This window comes from Camelus ferus, chromosome 27, assembly GCF_009834535.1.
Source record: "Camelus ferus isolate YT-003-E chromosome 27, BCGSAC_Cfer_1.0, whole genome shotgun sequence".
NCBI lineage: Eukaryota > Metazoa > Chordata > Mammalia > Artiodactyla > Camelidae > Camelus > Camelus ferus.
The window spans coordinates 4,198,919-4,220,204 of NC_045722.1; the positions used below are offsets into that span (position 1 = coordinate 4,198,919).

At 54.0% G+C, this 21,286-nt stretch overlaps 1 protein-coding gene across 1 annotated transcript in view; it reads left to right on the forward strand.

The window, feature by feature from the left end:
- Positions 1–1,443: 1,443 nt before the first annotated feature.
- The window catches only part of CCDC33 (coiled-coil domain containing 33), a 107,732-nt gene continuing 87,889 nt past the window's right edge, over positions 1,444–21,286 (forward strand). Inside the window, 2 exon segments of the mRNA XM_032468940.1 lie at positions 1,444–1,748; positions 3,239–3,367. Coding sequence (XP_032324831.1) covers positions 1,533–1,748; positions 3,239–3,367 — 345 coding nt within the window. The 5' untranslated portion in view covers positions 1,444–1,532.

The following is a 21,286-nucleotide window of genomic DNA, read 5'->3' on the forward strand; positions in this document are numbered from 1 at the left end:
GTGTCCAGAATTTCTCCTCTCTCATTGGGTATCAGCAAGACCCCAGGATCAAGAAGGATGGGTTCTAGCATTCTTTCTTTCTTTATTTTTTTACACTTTAAATATTTAATTGAAGTACAGTCAGTTACAATGTGTCAATTTCTGGTGCATAGCACAATGTTCTAGTCATGCAGGTACATATATATACTCATTTTCATATTCTTTTTCATTAAAGGTTATTATAAGATATTGAATATAGTTCCCTGTACTATACAGAAGAAACTTGTTTTTTTTAACCTATTTTTATATATAGTGGTTAATATTTGCAAATCTCAAACTCCCAAATTTATCCCTTCCCACCTCCTTTCCTCAGTAACCATGAGATTGTTTACTAGGTCTGCGAGTCTGTTTCTGTTTTGTAGATTAGTTCAGTGTCTTTTTTTTTTTTTCTTTTTTTTCAGATTCCACATATGAGTGATACCATACGGTACTTCACTTTCTCTTTCTGGCTTGCTTCACTTAGAATGACAATCTCTATGTCCATCCATGTTGCTGCAAATGGCATTATTTTATTCTTTTTATGACTGAGCAGTATTCCATTGTATACATATACCACAGCTTCTTTATCCAGACATCTGTCGATGGACATTTAGGTCGCTTCCACGTCTTGGCTATCGTACATAGTGCTGCTATGAACATTGGGATACATATGTCTTTTCGAATTAGAGATCCCAGTTCGACAGTTCTTTGGTGTGAGAAGATCTGGGCTCTCTGTAAAGTAAAGCTGTGCCCCATAATGTGGGTTTTGATTAAGAAGGTTCCAGAAGCAGGTGCTAAGGGCATGCTCCCAGGGAACAGATTCTGTCCTGTCCTTGAGACCTTCCCCCAACCCAACTCAAGAACTCCTGGGAATAAACAGGCGTGTGGAGACCGGCTTTCCTGGAAATGGGAAGTCCCAACTGCCCCAGGCCTTTGTGCTTTCCACACCAGTACTTCTCAGCCCTGACCCTGCTCTAAGTTTTCCACAGAATTTACCATCTTCTAGCAGACATTAGTTTACTCTTTTTCTATATTTAGCGTGTCTATATTTCTCTGTCCCCACCTCCCTCCCCCACTAGAAGATAGGCTTCAGGAAGGCAGGAATCTTTGTTTTGTTCACTGCTATATTCGAGATGCCTAAAATAGTGCCTGGCACACAGTAGACACTCAATAAATATTTGTTGAATGAACAAAAGCTAAAAGGGAGGAATCTATTGCTGCCTTTGTTCCCTGGGACACGCCCAGCCTCCTGGCTTGTTACCTGGGTTCTCCTCAAACAAACAGAGAAAGGTGGGGTGCGGCCCTCAGCGCCCAGCGTGTAGGCTTTCAGACTGGGCCAGACAGGGACTGTGGGTGGGTGGGGAGAGCAGTACTCAGCCTTGGGCCAGTCCCTGACGTGGCCAGGACCTTCAGGGGTCCTGAACCCTGGGCCCCTGCATCCCTGCTGAGCCAGAGGCTGAAGGTCGAGGAGAAGACACTGGATTTGGAGTTCGAGGTCTTGAGTGTGGGATTTAATGAGGAGGGCAGATACGCCCTGCGGCTGTCAGCTGAGAAACTCCCCCCCCCCCCCCCCCCCGCGCAGGCTGGCTCTGGAGCCGGGGTGCAGCTGCAGGTGGGTGATGGGGACCTCCTCCCTGCCTGCTCTGCTGTCACTGATGTCGTTGAGCAGCAGGACCCTGGCCAGAGCCTCACCCTTACCAGGAACAAGTTTGTCTTTACTCTGCCCAAAGGTACGAAGTTAGAGGGGCTGGGGAGAGATAGGGAATCCAGGGAGCTTCTGGGGAACTGGGAGGGGTAGGGGCAAAGCTCTAGACTGAATCCCAAAGCTCTGCCTGTGTGACTCTGCCCATGCTGACCCTCTGTGAGCCCCTGCCTCCTTCAGTGTGACATGGGGATGCTGATGCTGGTCAGTAGGGTGGGGTGAGGAGGAAGTGAAAGGACAGGTGAGGAATGGCTTTGTGAATTTCTAAAAGCTGAGAACACAGCAGGTTTGGGGCCAGTCCCACTGGGCATCACATTGATTGGCCTTAAAGGCACTGGACTGTGGGTATGTGAGGTAGAGAAGTTGAGACCTGGGCTCTGCCTTCAGGAAGATTCCAGCAATCAGGTAGAGCAGCAGAAATCCCAAATAGAGAATAGTTAAGTGATCTGGAAGGAGCAGAAGATCCATGCCTAGACTGTGAGACCATCCAGGCAGGCTTCCTGGAGGAGAAGGTATTTGAAGGAGTGGTGAAACTAAGTCCCAGGCCTTCAGGTGGTCAGAGATCGGAGTCGGGTTGAACTCTTCCCTCTGGGTGGTAGGACCCAGGACCATCTCGCAAGCTAAGAGCCCTGGCCTCTCCACACCAGTAAAGGGAGGGGGCCATGGGTGAGTCTGAGAGGAGGGTCATTCACAGGGAAATCTTAGCCAAGCCTGGCTTCAACTCAAAGGCCAGGCAGCCCGTGTTTCCCAAGGGCTCTGCCTGTCCTCCTCACGCCCTGGGGAAGGCAGAGAGAGACCCCAGAGACGGTCTCTGAGACCCATATTCCCCACCCAGGGTTCTGCAAGAATGATGGACAGCACGACGCGACTGCGCGTGAAGGCGCTGAGGCTGGGCGGGGCCTCGGGGAGGGTGGTGCAGCGGGCCGGCTAGGCCATCTTCCCCGTCTACCCGCGCCCGGACCGACCCCGCGTGAACTTCTGCGCGCGGGAGCGCGGGGAGCGGTATCGCTGCTGCGGCAGCCTGGCTCTGCTCCGGGCCAGAGCAGACCCCACGGCCCGCCAGTGCGGGGGCCTGGCCTACAGGGTGGCCTTCCACGTGCACCGGGCCCCTCAGCCTCCTGCCTCCAACTGCCCTCCCGGCACCAGCCGGCCAGAACCAATGTCACCGCGCCCAGAGCCACAGACGCCCAGGCTGCTGGTGGGTGTTCCCGGGACCCCGTCGGGCTCTGGCATCACTGCTTGCCCAGTTAGAAGACCTTGTGTCTCTAATAAGCCTGGCTGTCCCCACAGTCCTTCACTGAGCAGAGCAGCAGAACTTCCCAAGGTTGACTCATTTAGTTCTGGAGAACAAGCAGTCTGAGGGTGGAGACAGGGAGCCCCAGTTTGAAGGGGGCGGCAGAAAATGGAGCAAAGGCCACACAAAGTAAGGACATCACTGGCCGGGGTTTCTCTGCCCAGTGGTTAAGTGTCCCCGGAGACCCTTCAGTCCTCAAACTCACTCTCACACATTCTCCCCAGGTTTCAAGAGAGGCCTGGTGTAACCAGGAAATAGAAGGCTCTGCATGCCCACCCTCAAGTGCATCCAGCTCTCACCACAGCCAGGAGGGACTTAGCCCTGAACCGGGACGCTGGCAGCCTCAGGCCCAGGTGAGCAGGTCTAGTCCTTGTCTAAGCTGTAGGAGGAGTGAGGCGGGAAGCCCCATAAAAAACCGGCAGGGCCCACAAGCAGGGCCACTACTCCCATGCAGGCACCATCCTAGTTCCCTGGCCCAGAGCCTCTATCTCACTTTTTGCCTCTGACACGGCTTACTTAGCCCTAAAATTCTATTGGTTTGCTGAGCTCACTTCTGATTGGTTATTTCCTCCACTCCTGATTGGTTATTACTCTCACTTCTGATTGGTCCACTTCCCTCACTCCTGATTGGTTATTACTCTCACTTCTGATTGGTCCACTTCCATCACTCCTGATTGGTTATTTCTCTCACTCCTGATTGGTCCATTCCCCTCACTCCTGATTGGTTATTTCTCTCACTCCTGATTGGTCTAGTTCTACAAATCTTGTCCTGGTTGGTCAACATCTTACTTGCATATGATGTTGCAGTGTAAAACTGGCAGCCTATAAAGGCCTGTGTAAACCTACAGGCAGGGTCCAGAGCTTGGAGTGTTAACTTCTATGGGCCTGCTCGTGTAGTAAATCTGCGTTCTCCAACTCTCCGAGTGCTGCTTGGTCTCTCACCCGGATCCAGGTTGCTGTCACAACTGAGCTGTAACACATTTTTCCGCAACAGGAGGGCTCCCCAAAGTGGTAGTGTTCTGCAGCCAGGCTGTATGTCTGGTGGGCCTCACAACCAGCATAGGTAGAAGCTAGGAGAGCAAGCAGCCCATTTCACAGATGGAGAAACTGAGGGTCATCCCCAAGGATACTTGATCACATTTAATGCCAACGACAGTTCCTGGGGATCCTTAGTGCACACTAGTGCATAGAATTCAAAGCTAAGTCAAACCCTGGGCTCAAGGTGCCACCTGGCTTGAACAGTGTAGGCATCATACAGTCCAGTAAGTCATGTGTTGGAAGGAAAGCTCTGGTGAGGAAGTATGTGGGTCTGATTTGGGAGCCTAGGAAAGGCTTTTCAGAAGAGATGTCATTTAAGATGAATCTTTCATTCATTCATTAATTTGTTCATCCATCAAACATTTGTAAAGTGTTGGCTGTGTCAGACCCCATGCTAGGTGGGTAAGATTTAAGAACAGCAATTCTGGTCTATGAGGAGCCCAGAATTCCAGGAGGATTCCTGAGAATTCCAGGAGGAAGAGACCAGAATAAGCTGGCTGAGGAGATGGAAAGGGTTTGGCTGGCAGCAAAATGAATGGAGGTTGAAACCAAAAGTTTACATCCAGAGGCTCCTGGCTCTCCTGCAGTGCCTCCATCCCACAGAACATTGGTCTGGGCTGAAGTGGAGCCCAGGGTGGTGGGCTGAGTCCAGCTGGGAGAGGGACGAAGGATGGGAGAAAGTGGAAGGAATTAGGGAAACAGAGACAAAAGAACTAGGTGGATATTCAATTCAGGAGACAATGGGGGAAACCACCACAGGGGTTTATGCAGGATAAAGACACAATTAGACCTGTGGTTTAAACAGAGTGATCTGTCAGAATATGCCAGGGACCCAGAGGCCAACTTCTCTTGCCTAAGTCTCAGTCTGTCACATGGACCACTTTGGCCTATGTTTATTCATTCATTAGTCATTAACCAACAGATACTTTTGACCACCTACTGTATGCTCAGCTCTGTGCTGGGTGCTGAGGATATAGTGGTGAGCTTGTGAGTAAGATGGATGCTACCTGGGTTCCTCAATGACATGCTGTCCCCTCAGGCTGCAGGCTCCCTGATTTCAGGGCCTGGCTCCTTGTTCTACAGTTTGTTACAGGAATAGATACACAAGAAGCTCGGAGAAGGGATCCCTGGCTGTCTAGGTCCCAGCATGCCCTGGCCACCTGAGCCAGGGGGCCACGTGGACAGTTCTCTGCAGGCTGCAGCTCTGAGTGCCTGTGAGGGAGGTGGGACTGCTGCAGGGAAGGGGGACTTGGAGGTGGCTGAGCCATCCGCAGCAGCTCTAATTTCTGTCATTTAATGCCATCATCTCCCTGCCATTCTCCCTCTTAAAGTGTCAGATGTCTGTTCTACCAAGACAAGAAAATGGCTTTCAAGGGAGAGGAAAATTGCTTCCCTCCTGGGGCAGGGGGTGGGGGTGGGGGTCAGCCATCACAACCCTGACAACAGGGCCAGGAAGCCAGTAGGGGAACAGACAACGGAGAGGGGTCCTTCAGAGAATAGAGGGGCCGTTTCTTTCAGCTCAGGCAAAGTCATCTAGCAGTTCAGCCTGAGGAAGGGGGGGGGGGGCTCTTTTCTGATGTCTTTGGAGGCTCAAAGCCACAGTGGGAAGGATGGCACCATGACAGGGCTCTCAGCAAGGGGTGGGGCTGCCCGCAGGCTGCCCTCTGGGCCTGTGGCCAGCTCCCTGGGTAGGGAAGCTGATGTGGCCTAGAATCACAGGGACCCCGGAAACCATCCTCCCTTCCCTCCTTGCAGATAGAGAAAATGAAGCCCAGGAGGGAAGGACTTAACCCAGGTTTCTTTGATTCTCAACTGAATAGGAGAAAGCAATTTTGGAGGGGGAAGGCGGTGAGGGGGAAGGCGGTGAGGAGAAAAGGCGGTGAGCAGGAGAGATGGAGAGGAGAGGAAGGAGTTGCATTTTTAAGTGCAGCCCAACTTCAGCAATATTCAGTTCAAGGTCAGGAATGGATTTCTGGGTTCCAGATGCTAATGGATAGATTGACTCAGGGCCACCTCCTCCTGGAAGCCTTCGCTGCATTGTTTTTGTCCCTTCCAAACCATCCTCAGTCCTGTCTGCGTCAAGCATTTCACCATTGCATCTATTCAATTTAGAACTTTATTGTAAGCTCACAGGTTGTTCTCCAACTTGTGTGTCTGTTTTTTAAGCCAGAACTGATGATGGTCATGGGCTGAGGGACGGGGAGGTGGGGTAAGGGTGGAGCAGGGGGCAGAAGGCAGGAGGATTAGGAATGTAGCAATCAGGAATGAGTAGGAAGGGATAAATCAGGAGTTCCAGATCTGCAGATACTAACTACTATATATAAGATAAATGAACAAGTTCATACTGTACAGCACAGGGAATTATATTCAATATCTTGTAGTAACTTATGGTGAAAAAGAATGTGAAAATGAATATATCTGTGTTCATGTATGACTGAAGCAATACACTGCACACCAGAAATTGACACAACATTGTAAACTGACTGTACTTCAATAAACAATATATATCTATATAAAAAAAAAAAAAAAAAGAGAAAGAGAATGAGTAGGGAGCAGGAGGCAGGGCTCAGTGGAAGCTTTAGTGACTGATTTTGAATCCTGAATCACTTTGCTTCTCGGCCTGACCCACAGTGCTGGTCACAGCATTCCAGAAATCCTGGAGACTCTAGTGGGACAATCAATTCCCCTGAACTGACATCTTCCCTTCCCCCGCCTCTGCTTGTGTGTGGTGGTGGGGGGAAGTGGGGTGCAGGCAGTGGCTGCAGAGGGAAGTTTACCGTGAGTGGGAGGGAACCAGCTCCAGGTTTCCTGCCAGCTGCACAAGGTGCTCTGGCAGCTTCCTTTCCGGGCAGAACTCCACCAGACTCATCCTGTCCCTTGACACTGCAGGTTTGAGACCACGTGGCTGCACCACCCCAGCACCCACAATGCCCTCCTTCCCCAGAGTGAGAGGGAGTTTATCTGAGCAGAACGAGGGTGGCCTGTCCAGTGCCCGGCAGTAGGTCCCCAGGATGCAGGAAGCAGCAGGGTGCAGGCCAAATCTGGCTGTTCAGGCTGTGGGAATGACTCCCAGCTCAACTCTTTTTAAAGGCAAAGGAGACCTCCTGGAGAACTGCAGGGCAGGGGGAGGCCACAAAAGCCTCGGGCTTGGAGCCGGGCCCTCAGGGGCCACAACCCCTCCTTACACCTCACTCACCTCTCTAAGAGATCCTGAAGGTATAAGGGCAACCTCCCCTGCAGGGCAGAGCTGGAATTTAAGAGGGAAACCGTGGGCTGGAAATTCCCAGTGATGACATTTCAGGAAACATCAGCTGAAAAATTCCTTGCTTGTAGCTCTGCCAGCCATCCTGGGGGCTGCTTCACTGTAGACCCCGGAGCTTCCTTCCACACGGGATTGGGAGCAGGGCGGGAGCAGGAACGGGAGCAGTGGAGGGGGGGCTGCCTCCTCCACCCCCAACTCCCTCCTTCCCCGACATTTACCTCTTGCAAACAATCGCAGTTTTGTTTCATGGAAACGATTCTGTTCCTGTGGAGCCTTTTAAATGACGCTTTCAAGGGTGTTTTTTTTTCTTTCCATTTAAAACATTTTTTTTTTGCCCTGGAGGCAAAAAAAGAGAAAAAGCTAATAAAGCAATCACCAAACGCTGAGCACCTGGCTCTAAGCCTGTGGATTCTGATTGTGGCTTTGGCACCAACAGGCTGGGGAGGCCTTCATTAAGGAGAACTGGAGGGGAACAGTCACAGGCTTGCCCAGAGTCCCGCTGTCCCGAAACTCGGCTCTGCATCCGTCTCCCTTTGTTCCCTCCCCTCCCCTCCCCCAGCCCCTCTCCCTCCTTCCCCCTTACATCCTCTCCTCCCCCACGCCCCTCTCCGATTCTCTCCATCCTCCTTGGGTCCCAGTTCTGGCTGGAGCTCCAGGCCAGCACTCTTCCAGCCCCAGGCAGCTTTCTGCCTTCCGGCCAGTGCACTCCAGGTCCTCCCTTTCTTTCCCTTTCTGCCCCACTTTTCAATTCATTCTGCCCTTTTTTTGCTTGTCATTGCCCTATTTCTAGTGCCCTGGAGACGGGATTGGTTCAAGAAGAGAAAAGGCCCACACTGCGGATTTTGCTAACGGTTTTAACAGTACTGCCCGGGTTCGTCTGGGGTGGGAGCGAGAAGCTGGCCGGGCAGGGGGAGCCAGGCACTTCTTTGCTCACCCCTCCACCTCAGTGCCAGATTTTCAGGGTCGGTGGTGGCTTCCCTCCTGTATCCGATCTCCTGGTGGAAGAGGGTGTCCATAGCCCATTTCCCTGGTGGGGGAACAGAGGTGCTGGAGTGCAGTGCTTAGAATGCCACTAACAAGGTGGGAAAGGCGAGAACGGGTTAGGTCGAGACCGCTAGCCCCCTTCCAAGCTAATGCCCCAGTCCCTCTGTAGGGCGACCCCAGTGTCGCCCTTCCTCCTCCATTCCTGTGTTCCATCAAGTACAGAGGATGCGAGTAGGTCAGCTCCTCCTTGCAAATGAGGCAGTTTTATGGGCTTTAGAAAAACACTCCAATTGTTCCCTCAATTACCCCGAGCAGATTGAATGTATTAATCTCTCTCTTAACTTGAGACTTGGCTGCCGCCCCTCCCCCAGTCACCAGAATCCCTCTACAGCAGGCACGTGCCAGCCTGGGGAGTGACTCCCAGCTGCCCCCCCGCCCCCCCACCCCACGCTTCCCTGGTCTGGGGCTCCCGAGCAGGTCAGCCTGGGTCCAGGCAGCATACTTCTGCTGTGCCGAACACACACACACACACACACACACACACACACACACACACACACACACACACACTGCTATTTGGAAGAAGCTTTTCCTTGTGTAAACTGGATCTCGGGGGTGAGGGGGACAGGAGGGGACTGCGGGTGGCTCCCCGTTCTGCTCCTGTGACAACTGCCTCCAGCTTAAACACACTCTGCCCCAGGCAGCTGAGCTCCATTAAAAGCTACCTGAGGTTTCCCTTTGTAGCTCGATTTTCTTTTATTTCTGGGGAACAAAGGCGCTGTCAAGGCGTTCCCAGAGAGTGCTGTCAACCACACAGGGAGGGGTGCAGACCTGCCGCTGTGATGGAAGGCTGAGGCTGGCAGGAGAGGTGGGGCTGGCTGGGCTGGCCCCCAGGGAGGGCTGGGATAAGGGACAAGGCCAGCCCCTCTCAGGAAGAGAAAGGCTTTCGACTACCATTTGTACCACAATGACCCTGCAGGCCACCTGCTGTCCCCTCTTCCTCCTGGGTGGCACTGAAAGACTTTCTGCCCATAGGAACCTCTGAAAAGCCTCAGAGTTCCCAGAGATAGTTGATAAGACCTGAAAACATGTAAGTTGGGGGAGGTCCCATATTTATGCCCTTGCCCAAGCCAGTATCTTCACCCCACCCTGCCTGATTTCCAAGTCTGTATATACGCCTTTGGAGTCAGTGCCTGGAGCTCAGTGGGGTAGGGTTCAGGAGAGGTTTGGGGGATCAGCCAATGAGCAGTGAGAGACAGGTGCACTGGGGTCAGGTGGTTCTGGGTTCAGATCAGTCTCTGGCATTTATTTAATAGCTGTGTGACCTTGTGCAGGTTACATAATTTCCCTCAGTCTCCATTTTCACATCTGTAAAATGGGAGAGGCCAATTCCTGTGCACTCTACTGCTGGGAAAATTAAATGAGCTGGTATACCGTTAACCCTGCCCTGCAGGAAGGGTTTAATAAATGCTTCCTCTTCTAAGTAATGACTTGGGATGTCTGTATTGGGCAAAGCAGCTGGGTCTGGGCCTCAGTTTCTACGCCTAGAAAACAGGGTAGCTCCTTCTTGCCTAGCTGGCTTCCCACGAGAAGGGTGTTGGGAACCTGTGAACCCCACCGTCGCTGGGACCCGGGTACCAGGCTGTAGAGTGGAGAAGGCCAGCTCAGCCTGGGTGCTGGTCTGGGAAGAAGCGCCGTTAGCAGACCGCTGTGTCTGGGCTCACCAGGTGGCCCTGCGGCCCCTCCCCCGTCGCCGCCCTCCCCCACCCCAGCCAGGAGCTGCCACTGACTCTCACCTCCTAGAGGGCGCGGGTGTGCGTGTGTGACGTGTGTGTGGAGATGGGAGGGGTGCCCGGCTCTGATGTCCTCCCAGCCGGCCCAGGCCCAGCAGCGGAGGCGCTCCAGGGGAGGCAACCGAAGTCACCGCATCAGCAGAAATTACCTTCACGTGAGAGGAGGAGGGAGGGTGGGCGGGGGGGTGCTTACCGTGCTTCGAGGGCCGTCTTCCTCTTTTCTCCCTCGCTCACACCCTTGGAAAGTGGATGTGCCCCCAGCAGACACTCTGGACACACAATGCAGACACACATGTTGGATATACACAAACCCACCACATCCTGGACACGCAGAGACCCCCCGCACCTCCACAAGGACAGATTCACATCAACTCAGTGATGGACACACATGGGGCACACAGCCTCCCACACACAGACCCACACCTCCTTGGGACCCTCCTGGCTTTATCGCTGTACAAACCCCACAAGTGCAGCCTCTACCAGAGGAGAAAGAGGCTTTGGGACATGACGTGTGATATAGGAGGTGAAATTAAAACCCCATACGAAAGCAATCTTTAATAACACAGTGGATGGGGGAGGGCAGCATGGAAAGAAAGCTGATAGCGCCCAGTCGGCCTGCCCTGGCCCTGGTGAGTGTTTGGCTCATCAAGAGTCAGCTGAGACACTCCAGTCTGGGTCCTGGGCTGGTTCTGCAGAGTCCCTGGGCTCAGGAGCAGCAGAAGCCAGCAGGGACCAGCCTCTTTCCAGGATGGTTGGAAGATGAGTCTGGGATACCCTTTCTCCATCTGGATCTGACAGCTTGCCCTTGGGTCTAATGATCCAACCTCCTTTGGCCCACAGTAGTCATCTGTCCATCCATCCATCCATGCACTGTATCTCCCAGCCCTTGGGGAGCTGCCGCGCTAGGTGGGGAGAGGAAACAGGAGGAGTTGGAAGACAATGACTTTTCCAAGCTGGACTGTGAGGACTTCTGGGGCTTGGGGAGGAAGTGATGAGCGTGAGTTGGGTGGTCATCAGGGACTCAGTCTGCTGTAGGAAAACTGGTTCTGACCAGCAATCAAAAAACCTTGTTTTAGGACCCCATTTTGCAGTTCGTAAGAGCTGTAGGACTTGGAGCAAATCACTTACCTCCCTGGGCCTCAAGTTCCTCATCTGTGCAATGGGTAGAGCAGTGCCCACTGGCAGGGAGGTTGTGAGGCTCAGGTGAAGAAGAGGGTGGGAAATTGCTTGGCTCATTAAACCCACCTCATAGATGTCAGAGGGACATCTTATCCCTGCCTCAAAGACGGGGTAGGATCCAGAAGGGATTGAAGAGAGCCACGTTAAAGTGCAGAGGACAGGGTGAGCAAAGGTGTGGGATCCAGAATGTGGAGGTGTGTGAAGAAACAGCAGGCAGAAAGAAAGGATGAAGTGGAGAGGGATGTTTGTGGGATGGGAGTTGCAGCGATGCCAAGGGAATGGAGGGTCGGTGCCAGCTCCGAGGTTCTGAGCCCTCTGCTATCCCCTGATTGCCCAGGCTTCTCAGAGCCAGGCTGGCAAGGGGGGAAAGCTACAGAGCCCACTGCAGCATTGCATGGATCTTGGGAAGAGGGCAGTGCAGCCTTAATGATGTCCATTTTCTGGAGCAAGAAACTGAGCCCTTGGGAAGTAAACAGCTTGCCCAAGGTTTCCCATTGAGTCAGTAGCAAGGAATCTGGGTCTTGTCTATGTATTTTGGGTTTTTTTTTTTTCTGATGCAGTAATCAGCACAGAGGTGGGAATGACTTCAGGGAGAGTCATACTGCAGTGGGTTTTTGAGGCAATGTGAGAGGATCATGGGCAGGCATTTGGGGGAACAGATTTCTCCGTGGTGGCCCCAAATCACATCAAATCCAGCCAAGACAGATTACTCTGTGCTAAGCTGGCCCCAACAGTGAGTGCTCATTGTGCTGGGTGGTTTGGGAGAAGGACTAGGAATGGGGCTGGGGCTGTCAATGGCTCAGAATCCCTAGGCAGACCCCCTGGCCTACTGGAGTTGGCTGATGACGTTTAGAAAAAAGTGTTAAATAACCCCAGCACAGAATTAAGCCCTCACCCACCCTTCCTGAGGCATGAGAGTGAGTTACAGCCAAAAAGGATTTAGACATCGGATTTAGACTCAGGCGTGAATTCAGACCCCTGCCCTGCCTTGTACTGAGTGTTCCTAGTCCAGTCACTTTACTTCTCTGACCCTCTGTTTCTCCTCTGTATTATGGGGATAATGATGCCTACTGTGCAGCATGATTGTGAGGATTAAATAATATGCTACCCTGAGTGTAGTCCAGGAGCCCTTCCTGGAGGAGAGGGAATTCCAAATATTTCCAGTATACAGATAGACTGGAAGGCACCACTGGAAGGATTCAGCCTCAGAGGCGGGAGTGGGACGCACATATGCACCCCTACTCTCCCTACGAGGAGGTATATCGATTTTTCTGATTCTTCTATACAAGAAGTATTTGTTACCCCCTGATTCTTCTCCAGGCCTGGCCTCTCAGAGCTCTCAGGGAGACAAGACACCGCAGTGAGACCACCGCAGTCATGGATGTGGGAGGGGAAGCAGCTGGACCCCCCCCCTGGGTGAAAGGGGGAAAGTTCTCCTTTAAATCCCTGCGCTGCCACCTTCCAGCTATGGGGCTTAGCTTCTCTGTGTCCTCCTTTCTTTATAAAATGGGGCTAATGACAGGAGTCCCCCGACAGAATTGTTGGATTGAATATGTAATACATTTAAAGAATATACTAAATGCTCAGAAAATGTAACCTGTGATTATTAAGCTGGGTGACTGGCAGCTTGCCAGACAGACAGGGGTTGGGGGGCTGCACTCGAGGCGAAGGCAACAGTCCAGGCAAAGGTGCAGAGGCTTGAGAGGGCATGGTTCCTTTGGGGAAGTCTGGGAGGTAACGGTTGGTGAGTGTGGGGGCAGGTGAGGGGCCAGGCCTCGGGGGCACACGTGGGAGGGAGAGCTGCGTCTGCCCCGCCCTGCACCCCAGCAGGAAGCCTGTGCTTGAATAGCTGTCGGGAGGCGGTGGGGCCCGAGTGAAGCTGAGGCTCTTGGGTGGGCACTGGGGGCAGGAGATATTATTTTAATCTTCCTCTTAAAGCGTAATTGCTTTTTGTCGGCGGGTGTTCCGGGGGGCGACTCCCCACAAGATTGCTTTCCAGGCTCCTCTCCTGCAGGAGATAGGCAGGGCCCAGCCAGCTCCGTGCCGCATTAATACACTGCAAATGCGATTTCATGGCCGCAAATGAGATTAGGGCCAGAGGCTCTGCTCTCCGGTAGAGACAGTGGGCGGTGAGGGGCCGGCGCTGAGCAGGGTATCTGAGAGGGAGGGAATCGAGGGACCCCAGCGGATGAGGCCTGAATAAGCAGTTTCTTGTAACTGGAGCTCCTTGGACCTGCTGGCTCATCCTAGCTGTGGACTGAGTGGGCCCACGTCCTGTCCTGGGGCTGGGGTGCTCCCTGCTGTCTCCTCCACCCCCACTCCCCACGGCACCTCAGTAAGGGGGAGGGCTGTGATGACAAACGCAGGTTCTGCAGCCAGATGGCCTGGGTCTGAGCTTAACTCTCGGCTCTTGGTTCTGCCTCTGTTTTCTCATCTGCAAAATGGGGGCTACAGTAGTACCTGCCTCATTCATACCCAGTTGTGAGGATGAATTAACATATGTAAAATGCATGGAATAGTACCTGGCACATAACAAGTGCTTGTTAATTGTTAGCTCTTCTTATGAGGATCACACACCAAATATTCATGCCCAGTAGAGGGCCTGGACTCTGGAAGAGGGAGTGCTATTTGGGGAGCAGACCTCACTGTGCCCTGCTGAAGCTGGGGATGCATCTGGGGAACTAGCAGGGAGGACGAAAGCATCTGATGCCTACACCATCCCTCACTCATTCAGTAAGCACCCACCTGGCACCAGCTCTGTACTAGGCAGCAGCCTGGGCCCTGGGCATGGGGCATCATCGCCAGGCACAGCCCCTGCCCTCAGAGGAGAGACACTCTCTCCCAGAAGAGTCAATAGTGGGTCATGAGCCAGGGCAGGGGGCAGCCCAGGGGCTGTGGATGTGATGCCCCTGGGTGGGGGTGGGGACCATGGGAGAAGATTTCAGGGAAGATTTGCTAGAGGTTGTTCTGTTTGTGTCTTGAAGAAACACTGTGAGTTATTCAGTCTGGTAGAGGGGGAAGGACAGTCTAGGCAGGTGGAACAGCTTGTGTGAAGGCCAGAAGGCTGGAGGGGCCAGAGCCCATTCAGGGAACCGCAGGTGTGTAGTGTGGCTGGAGAGTGTGTGAGGCTGCCGTGAGACGAGAGGGGCTGGGGCAAGCCGACCATGACGCTTCAGGGGCCTCCTGAGAGTAGTGGGCTCTGCTGAAGGGGTTATCGAGGCAGAAGAGGGACTTGGTCGGACTTGTGGGTTGGGAGACCCGGGGTGAAGGAACCTAGATTGGGCCTGCTGCCCCCCCAGGCCTCTCTGCCCTGAGTGGACCCCAACTCCACCTTGGCGGGGTCCTTCTTCCGCCCCTTCCTGATGAATGCAATGGCAGGTGGCCTTTACTGCTTCCCCCTTTATTCAATCCCTTGTTAACGAGTTATTGATTTTTCAAAAGAAAAATGCCCAAAAGCCACGTTGCATCTTTGGCAAAGTGATTCATGGCATGACGTTGAGACCTGGGCTGCCCCGAATGAGAGCTCTGGTTACCAGACACTGAGAGGACTCCTTCGGTGCAGCCATCAATAAACGTGCCTGCTGAGCTCAGGGGCGCGATGTCAGCCAGCAAGGAGAACAGCACACCGTAGCAACCACCCCAAGTCTCCCGCTGCAGAGCCGGGGCCGCAGGGCTCCAGACTGGCAACGACTGGTGTAAACGTGGGGGGAGCTCGTTTCTAGCCGCCTGCCAAGCGCCAGGTGTCCGTTCTCCCACCTGATCCTCACTGCACCCCTGCAAGGTCAGATTATCCTCACTGCTTTGCAGATGAGAAATTGAGGCCCAGGGGGGTCAAAGGACCTGCCCACATGCTCACTGCAGGGCCTGGAGGAGCCAGGGGTAAAAAGCCGGGACTGGCAGGTTCCAGGCCGCTTGGTTGTGTTTTTTGCTGCCTGGTGTGGTGGCGGTGGTGCTGGGCCAGGCTGATCAGTCCTGGTGGACAAGAACAAGCAGTAACAGGGTTGGGACTATCAAGTATGCTGTGACAAAATGTGGAGGCACGTGTGTTAGGCACAGCAGCCATGTGACTGAGCTGATCCAAGTCATCTCTGCACGGTAAGGCCCTAGAGGAAGGTCAGAAGGGTCCCACTCAGCCAGCAGATAGGCTGCCTCCAAGGGCCGTAGCTGGAACTGAGAGCAAGCTCCCGTTAGTGAGCCCAGGCGTAGCCCCGGGCACGGGGGGACCCTGCCACCCATTTATGCTGGATAGAATGGTCTCCTCTGGACACCCCAACTTCTGCCCTGGCTTGTGGAGGCCTGGCCCAGCTGCGCCCAGCCGAGCCTCCAGGGTGCTCCACCTCTCCCTCCCTTGACTTTGTGGGCAGCACTGTCACAGAGCGACTCTCTGGCCCCATTCAAAAGGCAAGGTGTTTTCATCTCTGAACTTGACTTTTTCATGTTGTCCCAGTTTCAGGAGTGAAGGACAGAGAGATGTGACCTCTTTCCGTGGGAATAAAGGAAAAAGCAGTATGCTTTGGTGTCCGTGATCACAGGCTTTGGAGCCGGCAGATCTGCATTCAAACCCCAGCTCTGCTGCTTCAAAGTTTGGACAAGTCCCTTCATTTCTCAGAGCATCTGTTTCCTCTTCTTAAAAATGGAGTAACAACAGTACCTCCTAGGGGGTGTGAATGTGAGGATTAAATGCGACAGTGAGGTAAACGCCACCAGGCACCACGCCTGACACATAGTAAGAGCTCACCGTGCAGGTGATGGCGGCAGCACCGGGGTATCCGATGAGCGCTCAGGCCCACAAAGAGGGGCTCACACGGAGGTGCACCAGTCAGGGGCCTGGTAGGAAAAAGAAGGCATTCAAATTTGGTCATTTGAGGAGAGTTTAATAGAAGGACTATATGCGAAGTTGAAGGTGATGTTTAGAATACACAAGAGAGACAGTGTAGTCCCCGGGGGTCTAGTGAGAGGAGCCTTCTGCCCCTTAGGCCTGAACAGGCAAGAGGAGGAATGATGACCAGCTATGTGGAGAGTGCTGCCCGCCGCGCAGGGTGGCCCTGGGGAGAGGGACCAGCCAACCCAGAGAACCAGCCAGGAGGGAGCTTCCTAGCTCCATGATGGCCCTCCCATAAACCCAAGACAACCAGATCCATCGATGTGGCCACATGGGTCAGCCCCCGGGGGCACAGCACAGGGTGGAGAAGAGGGAGTATGGATCTGTGGTGCAAATGGGATACACCCCGCCCCGTGCGTGACAGGAGACTTAGCTGTACCTCCAGCCACGCTCACCTGCTCTTCCAATTTTAACTCTCAGAGGAAGCAGGTGGCCCTGTCCTTGGGCTGCTTCTTTGCTGTGGGAGGGACAGGAAGGAGGACAGCTGGAGGGGCAGAACCGCAGAGAGAGGGGCTTCTGGGTGCCCCCAGCAGAGCTCTGGCTGCAGTGACTTATGCTCAAACTGAGCCCAGCATCTTAAGGGGTGGGGTGTGAACTGGCCCCCAGGGGCCTCAGTGGGTGCTGTAGATGAGGCGCGAGGCAGAGCTAGTCCCCCCTGCCACACTGGCCCCCAGGGCTCTCTGCAGAAACTTCCAGGTTGAGCCTCAGCTAATGTGAGGTCAGAGCAGTCCCCGAAGGTCCTGACCTACAGACTGTGGATTCACCACTGGAATCAGAGGAGGGGGCCCTAGTGGACTCTGTTATCCTTTGGCCAACAAGTGAGCACCCGCTGTATACACTGCTGGGGCTGAGGAAAAGTGGCATTCGGAGCATAGAGACCCTCTAAGGGAACTGGCTCGGTTGACAACTGTCAACAACTCAGGGAGGGGCAGGAGCTTGACCTTAAGCGTATTTCCTATGGGGAAGGAACTCAGCAGCACAGACACAGGCAGGTGTTACCGTGGACAGACGACTGTTGAGAGCAGGAGGTGAAGGGGGTTGGGAAGGTTTCCTGGATGAATTGTCTAGGGCTGGACCCTGAGGAATCAATTGGATTTAGGTGGGAGGGGAGGCTAGATTTCTGGCGTGGGGGCTGCCTGGGGAGAGGTGGCTGTGGACGTAGGCCTGGAAGCCAGGGCCAGAGTGGGTCTGGGGAAGAAGAGAGAGGGGCTGGAATATGTGGGGCAGGGGTGAAGGCTCAAGTGCTGGGGAGGAACATGCAGCCTGCACCCTGCAGATATTTTTCACTTCTCTGGCCCAGTTCTTCCTGCCAAGTGCAAGGTTGTTTTGTAGAGAAGAGAGCAAGCATTTTTGGAACACTTAGCTGAATGTCGGCGCTAAGTGCTTTACCTGCATTGTCTCAGTCAGTCCTTATTTCCCCACTGCATAAGGAGAGAAACCAAAAGCTCAGAGAGGGTTAGTATTTGAACCAAGATCACACAGCTATCAGCTGCCATTTGCTACAAACACCACACTAAGTTTCTCACCTCATCCATTGCTTCCCTTTCCCAGAAGCCCAACTCAGCTGCCCAAAGGAAATGGAGAGAAAGTGATGGGGTGGTGGATAGTGGTGATGGGAGAGTGAGGGAGACGGTGGGGGCGGGTATTGGGGGCTAAGAGGTGTGAGACAGGGCTAGGGAGGAAGGAAGGCCAAGTTTGAGGGCTCTGGGAGACTCACTTCCCTGAGACTTGCTGCAGGGATAGTTAAGCCTAAAGGGCTGCCTAGGGCACTGCGTGAAGTATGGCCGGTAGGAACCACATGTCTGTCCAGACTCTTCCTGCTGCCCATCAAGCCCAGCGCAAAGCCAGGGGAGGAATCAGAGCCCTCCTTCCCCAAGAGCCAGCCTCAGATCCAGCTGCAGCGGTTGTGGGCTCCCTTAATGGCTGTGTTTAACCCCTGGCCCCACCAAATGATGCAGCTCTAAGTGTTCTCTCCTGGGGGGAGCGGGCGGGGTAAGGTTACCTATTAGCTGTGAGATCAGTCATTACCTGCTTCCCCTCACAGTGGAATCTCCCTGAGTCATCAAAGCTTGGGGCTGGCCCCTGGGCGGGGGGGGGCAGAAGGTCCTCTGGACAGTCGGGGAGTAGGCTCATTTCCCTTGGCTGGGGGCTCGGAGCTCCCCTTACTGGGAAAGGAGAATGAGGCAGGGAGAGTAGCTGGGCTGGGGACCTGGGGGCGGCTCTTGGTGCTGTTAAGTCGGAAGGCCACACCCATTCCCAGGCTGCTGAGGAGTAAGCTGTTGGGGCGGGGGTTAGTGTAGCCCAGGAGTGCGTGTCCCAGGGGCCCTCGGTCCAGGGGGCTGGGCAGCCAGCTAGTGAGGCGGTGGGAAGGCCCTCCTTCTGGGGGCTGCTGAGCGTGCAGGGCTCAGGGTTCACTAGCGCTCTGGAGCCAGACGGCCTGGAACCAGCGTCCAATTGCATTATCTTCTTCCCAGGCCGGAAGGCCAACGGGCTGGGGGCTGCAGCAGCAGAAAGCTCAGCTGCTAGTAGGGCAGCTAGGTGAGAGCCCAGAGACCAGGGGCAGCCCTAGGGAGGCTGCGTGGGCACTGGGAGCGGCTGCAGGGAAGGGCAGGGGCCAGAGTGAGGCAGGAAAAGTGGCTTGAGTGCAGAATTTGAGAAGGTGTCGTGGCAAGAGCATAGCCATGAGAGCCAGTGTCTCCCAAATGTTTGCTCTCTAAGAGCCCTTCTGTCCTCTCCCAGCCCTGCTGCAGGTCCCTGACCTGAGCCACAAATGGCCCCTGTGGGCACTGGAGTAGTGCTGGTCCCCTCCCCCCATCACAACTTGCCTTGAAGCCTTTGGGACTGAGTGGAAGGAGTGGTGCCCGAGGGAGACTGGGAGCCATCCACTGGGACCTCCTCCACGCGTGCTGGATTGTGACAGTGCTAGCCCAGGCCGGGGAGGGGAGAAAACTGACATTGAGACTCACGGCTTCCACCTCCAACCATCTGGGTGACCTTGGCTGGTCCTTTCAGTTCTAATCACAAGTGAGTCCTCACTTTTTCTGTCTTGAAACTGGGGAGAAGCACGTCGTCCCTGCCCCTCTCTCTCTGGACTCAGGGGTCACGGGACGAGGAGGCCTGGGCAGAGCAATAGACTCCTGTCCCCTGTTGCTAGGATGGCTCTCCTCTTGGTCCCCGAACCAAGGGAATTGGGGAGAACCCTCAGAATGGGGTCTAAAACAGCTGGGAGAGGAATGAGGCAGACTGCAAGGGTCTTCCAGACACCTCTCAGCTCCGCCCAGTACCCCACATCTTACCTTTGCTAGCTCAGGATTCCTATCCAACCTTTGAGGCCAGTTTAGACCTCAACTCCCCATGAAGCAGACCACACCCCAGGCCAGGGGCCAGTCGCTCCCCATTCTGCCGTCTCACCACACATAAAAGCACTTAGAACCATGCCTGGCATGTAATAAGTGCTCAATAAAAAGAATTGCTATCTCTATAATAATTTCTTATGGCGTTCAGAATTGGATTAGTCATAATCTTTGGTCCATACCCTGGGACCATTGTTGACCCATACATTGTTGCCCTCTTTAGTTATTTATCAATATTATTTTCAATAATATAATGAACAGCCATTAACTGACCACCCAATCTAAGATACAACATTACAATAACACACCTACCTACTCCCCATTCTCTTCCATCTTCCCACCCACCCTCAAAGAGGAAACCATTCTCCTGAACTTTGTGTTTATTATTATTAAACGAACAAAAGACTGCTGACATCCAAAGAGGCAGGATGCTTGCAGAGTCATTAATAGAAATAGCTGTTTTACCAACCAAGTTGCAACTTCCTTGCAGGCAGCCTCTGGGTCTCCTCCTTTCCTGCAGTGGTCAGCATGTGGCTGAACACAGAGGGCAGCTGGTGAATCTTTTCACCAGTTTGGGGTACCAAGAGCAGGAAGGATGAGGACTGAATGCTGGAGAACTCCAGGAATGGGGGAAGGGCTTCTGACCCCCCATGCTGCACCTGACACTGTATCTGTGGCTTCTGTCCTGCCCTGTGATGTCACACAGTGTTTCCCAGGTGACCCAACTGGGTGGAAAAGCTCACTGCTTTTCCAGGTCTGGGCAGAGAGACGGCTACCCCTATCTTTACCTTCCAGGGGCGCCAAGAGCCAATTGCCCAGCTGCTGACTCCTGCCCAGCTGGCCATGGCCCAGAGCCCCCAAGGCACCTCCTCTCACAGAATGTCTCCCTGCTGAGAAAGCTCCAGACCCCTGCACACCCCCTGCCCCTCCAGTTTCCCCTGTCCAGGTCCCAGAGCCAGTGTCTGGCACCTCTGAGACCACATTGACACTCCATACTGCCAGTCACCCCCAAGGACTCCAAGGGACCCAGGCCAGCTGTTTGGGCAGGACTGATCATCCATAGTACCAGGTACTGGCCCCCAAGATTGTTAAACAAGGCCAAACATTCCTGCCTCCAAGAGGATGGGACGGAAAAAGAAAAAGGTGAGGCCTGGGGGCATGGGCCATGCACTTGCGTGAGCTCATCTCTCCTTCAAAGTCCCTTGTTTTGTTTGTTCCTGAATCATGACAGAAGCTTCCTTTCTCTGGGCCTCAGTTTTCACAGCTGTGAAATGGGGAAGAAGGTGGTCTCTGTGGCTCTTCCTAGTGAGGTGTCCTACACTCCTGGGCCACGTAGGGTCTGAGATGCAGCATGCTCGCAGGTGTGATCAACTCAACCTGCTGATTTCTGCCCATATCCCTGTGACCCAGAGAGAAATGAAGCTTGATCTGGGGATAGCACCACCACCCAGACTGGAAAGGAGTTTTTGCCTTCTTGTTGCTGGGGGTCATGAGGCTCAGAGAGCCCACCGCGATGGCCTACCATCCTCCTCCAAGATCTGCCAGGAGATTCCCAGGCTGCCGCCCTGGCTGTGCCCACGCCCCGCTGTTCCACCCTCTCCCAGCCCTGGCCCATCCCTCTGCCTCAGGTCACAGATGCTCCAATGCCCAGAGAGAAGGGGGTTTTGTCTGTTTCGATCACTGCTGTATCCCCAGTGCTCAGAACGCTGCCTAGCACTGTTCTGTAGCACGTGCCTAATACATAGCTGTGACAGAGCAGCACGACCCCCCTTCCGCCGACT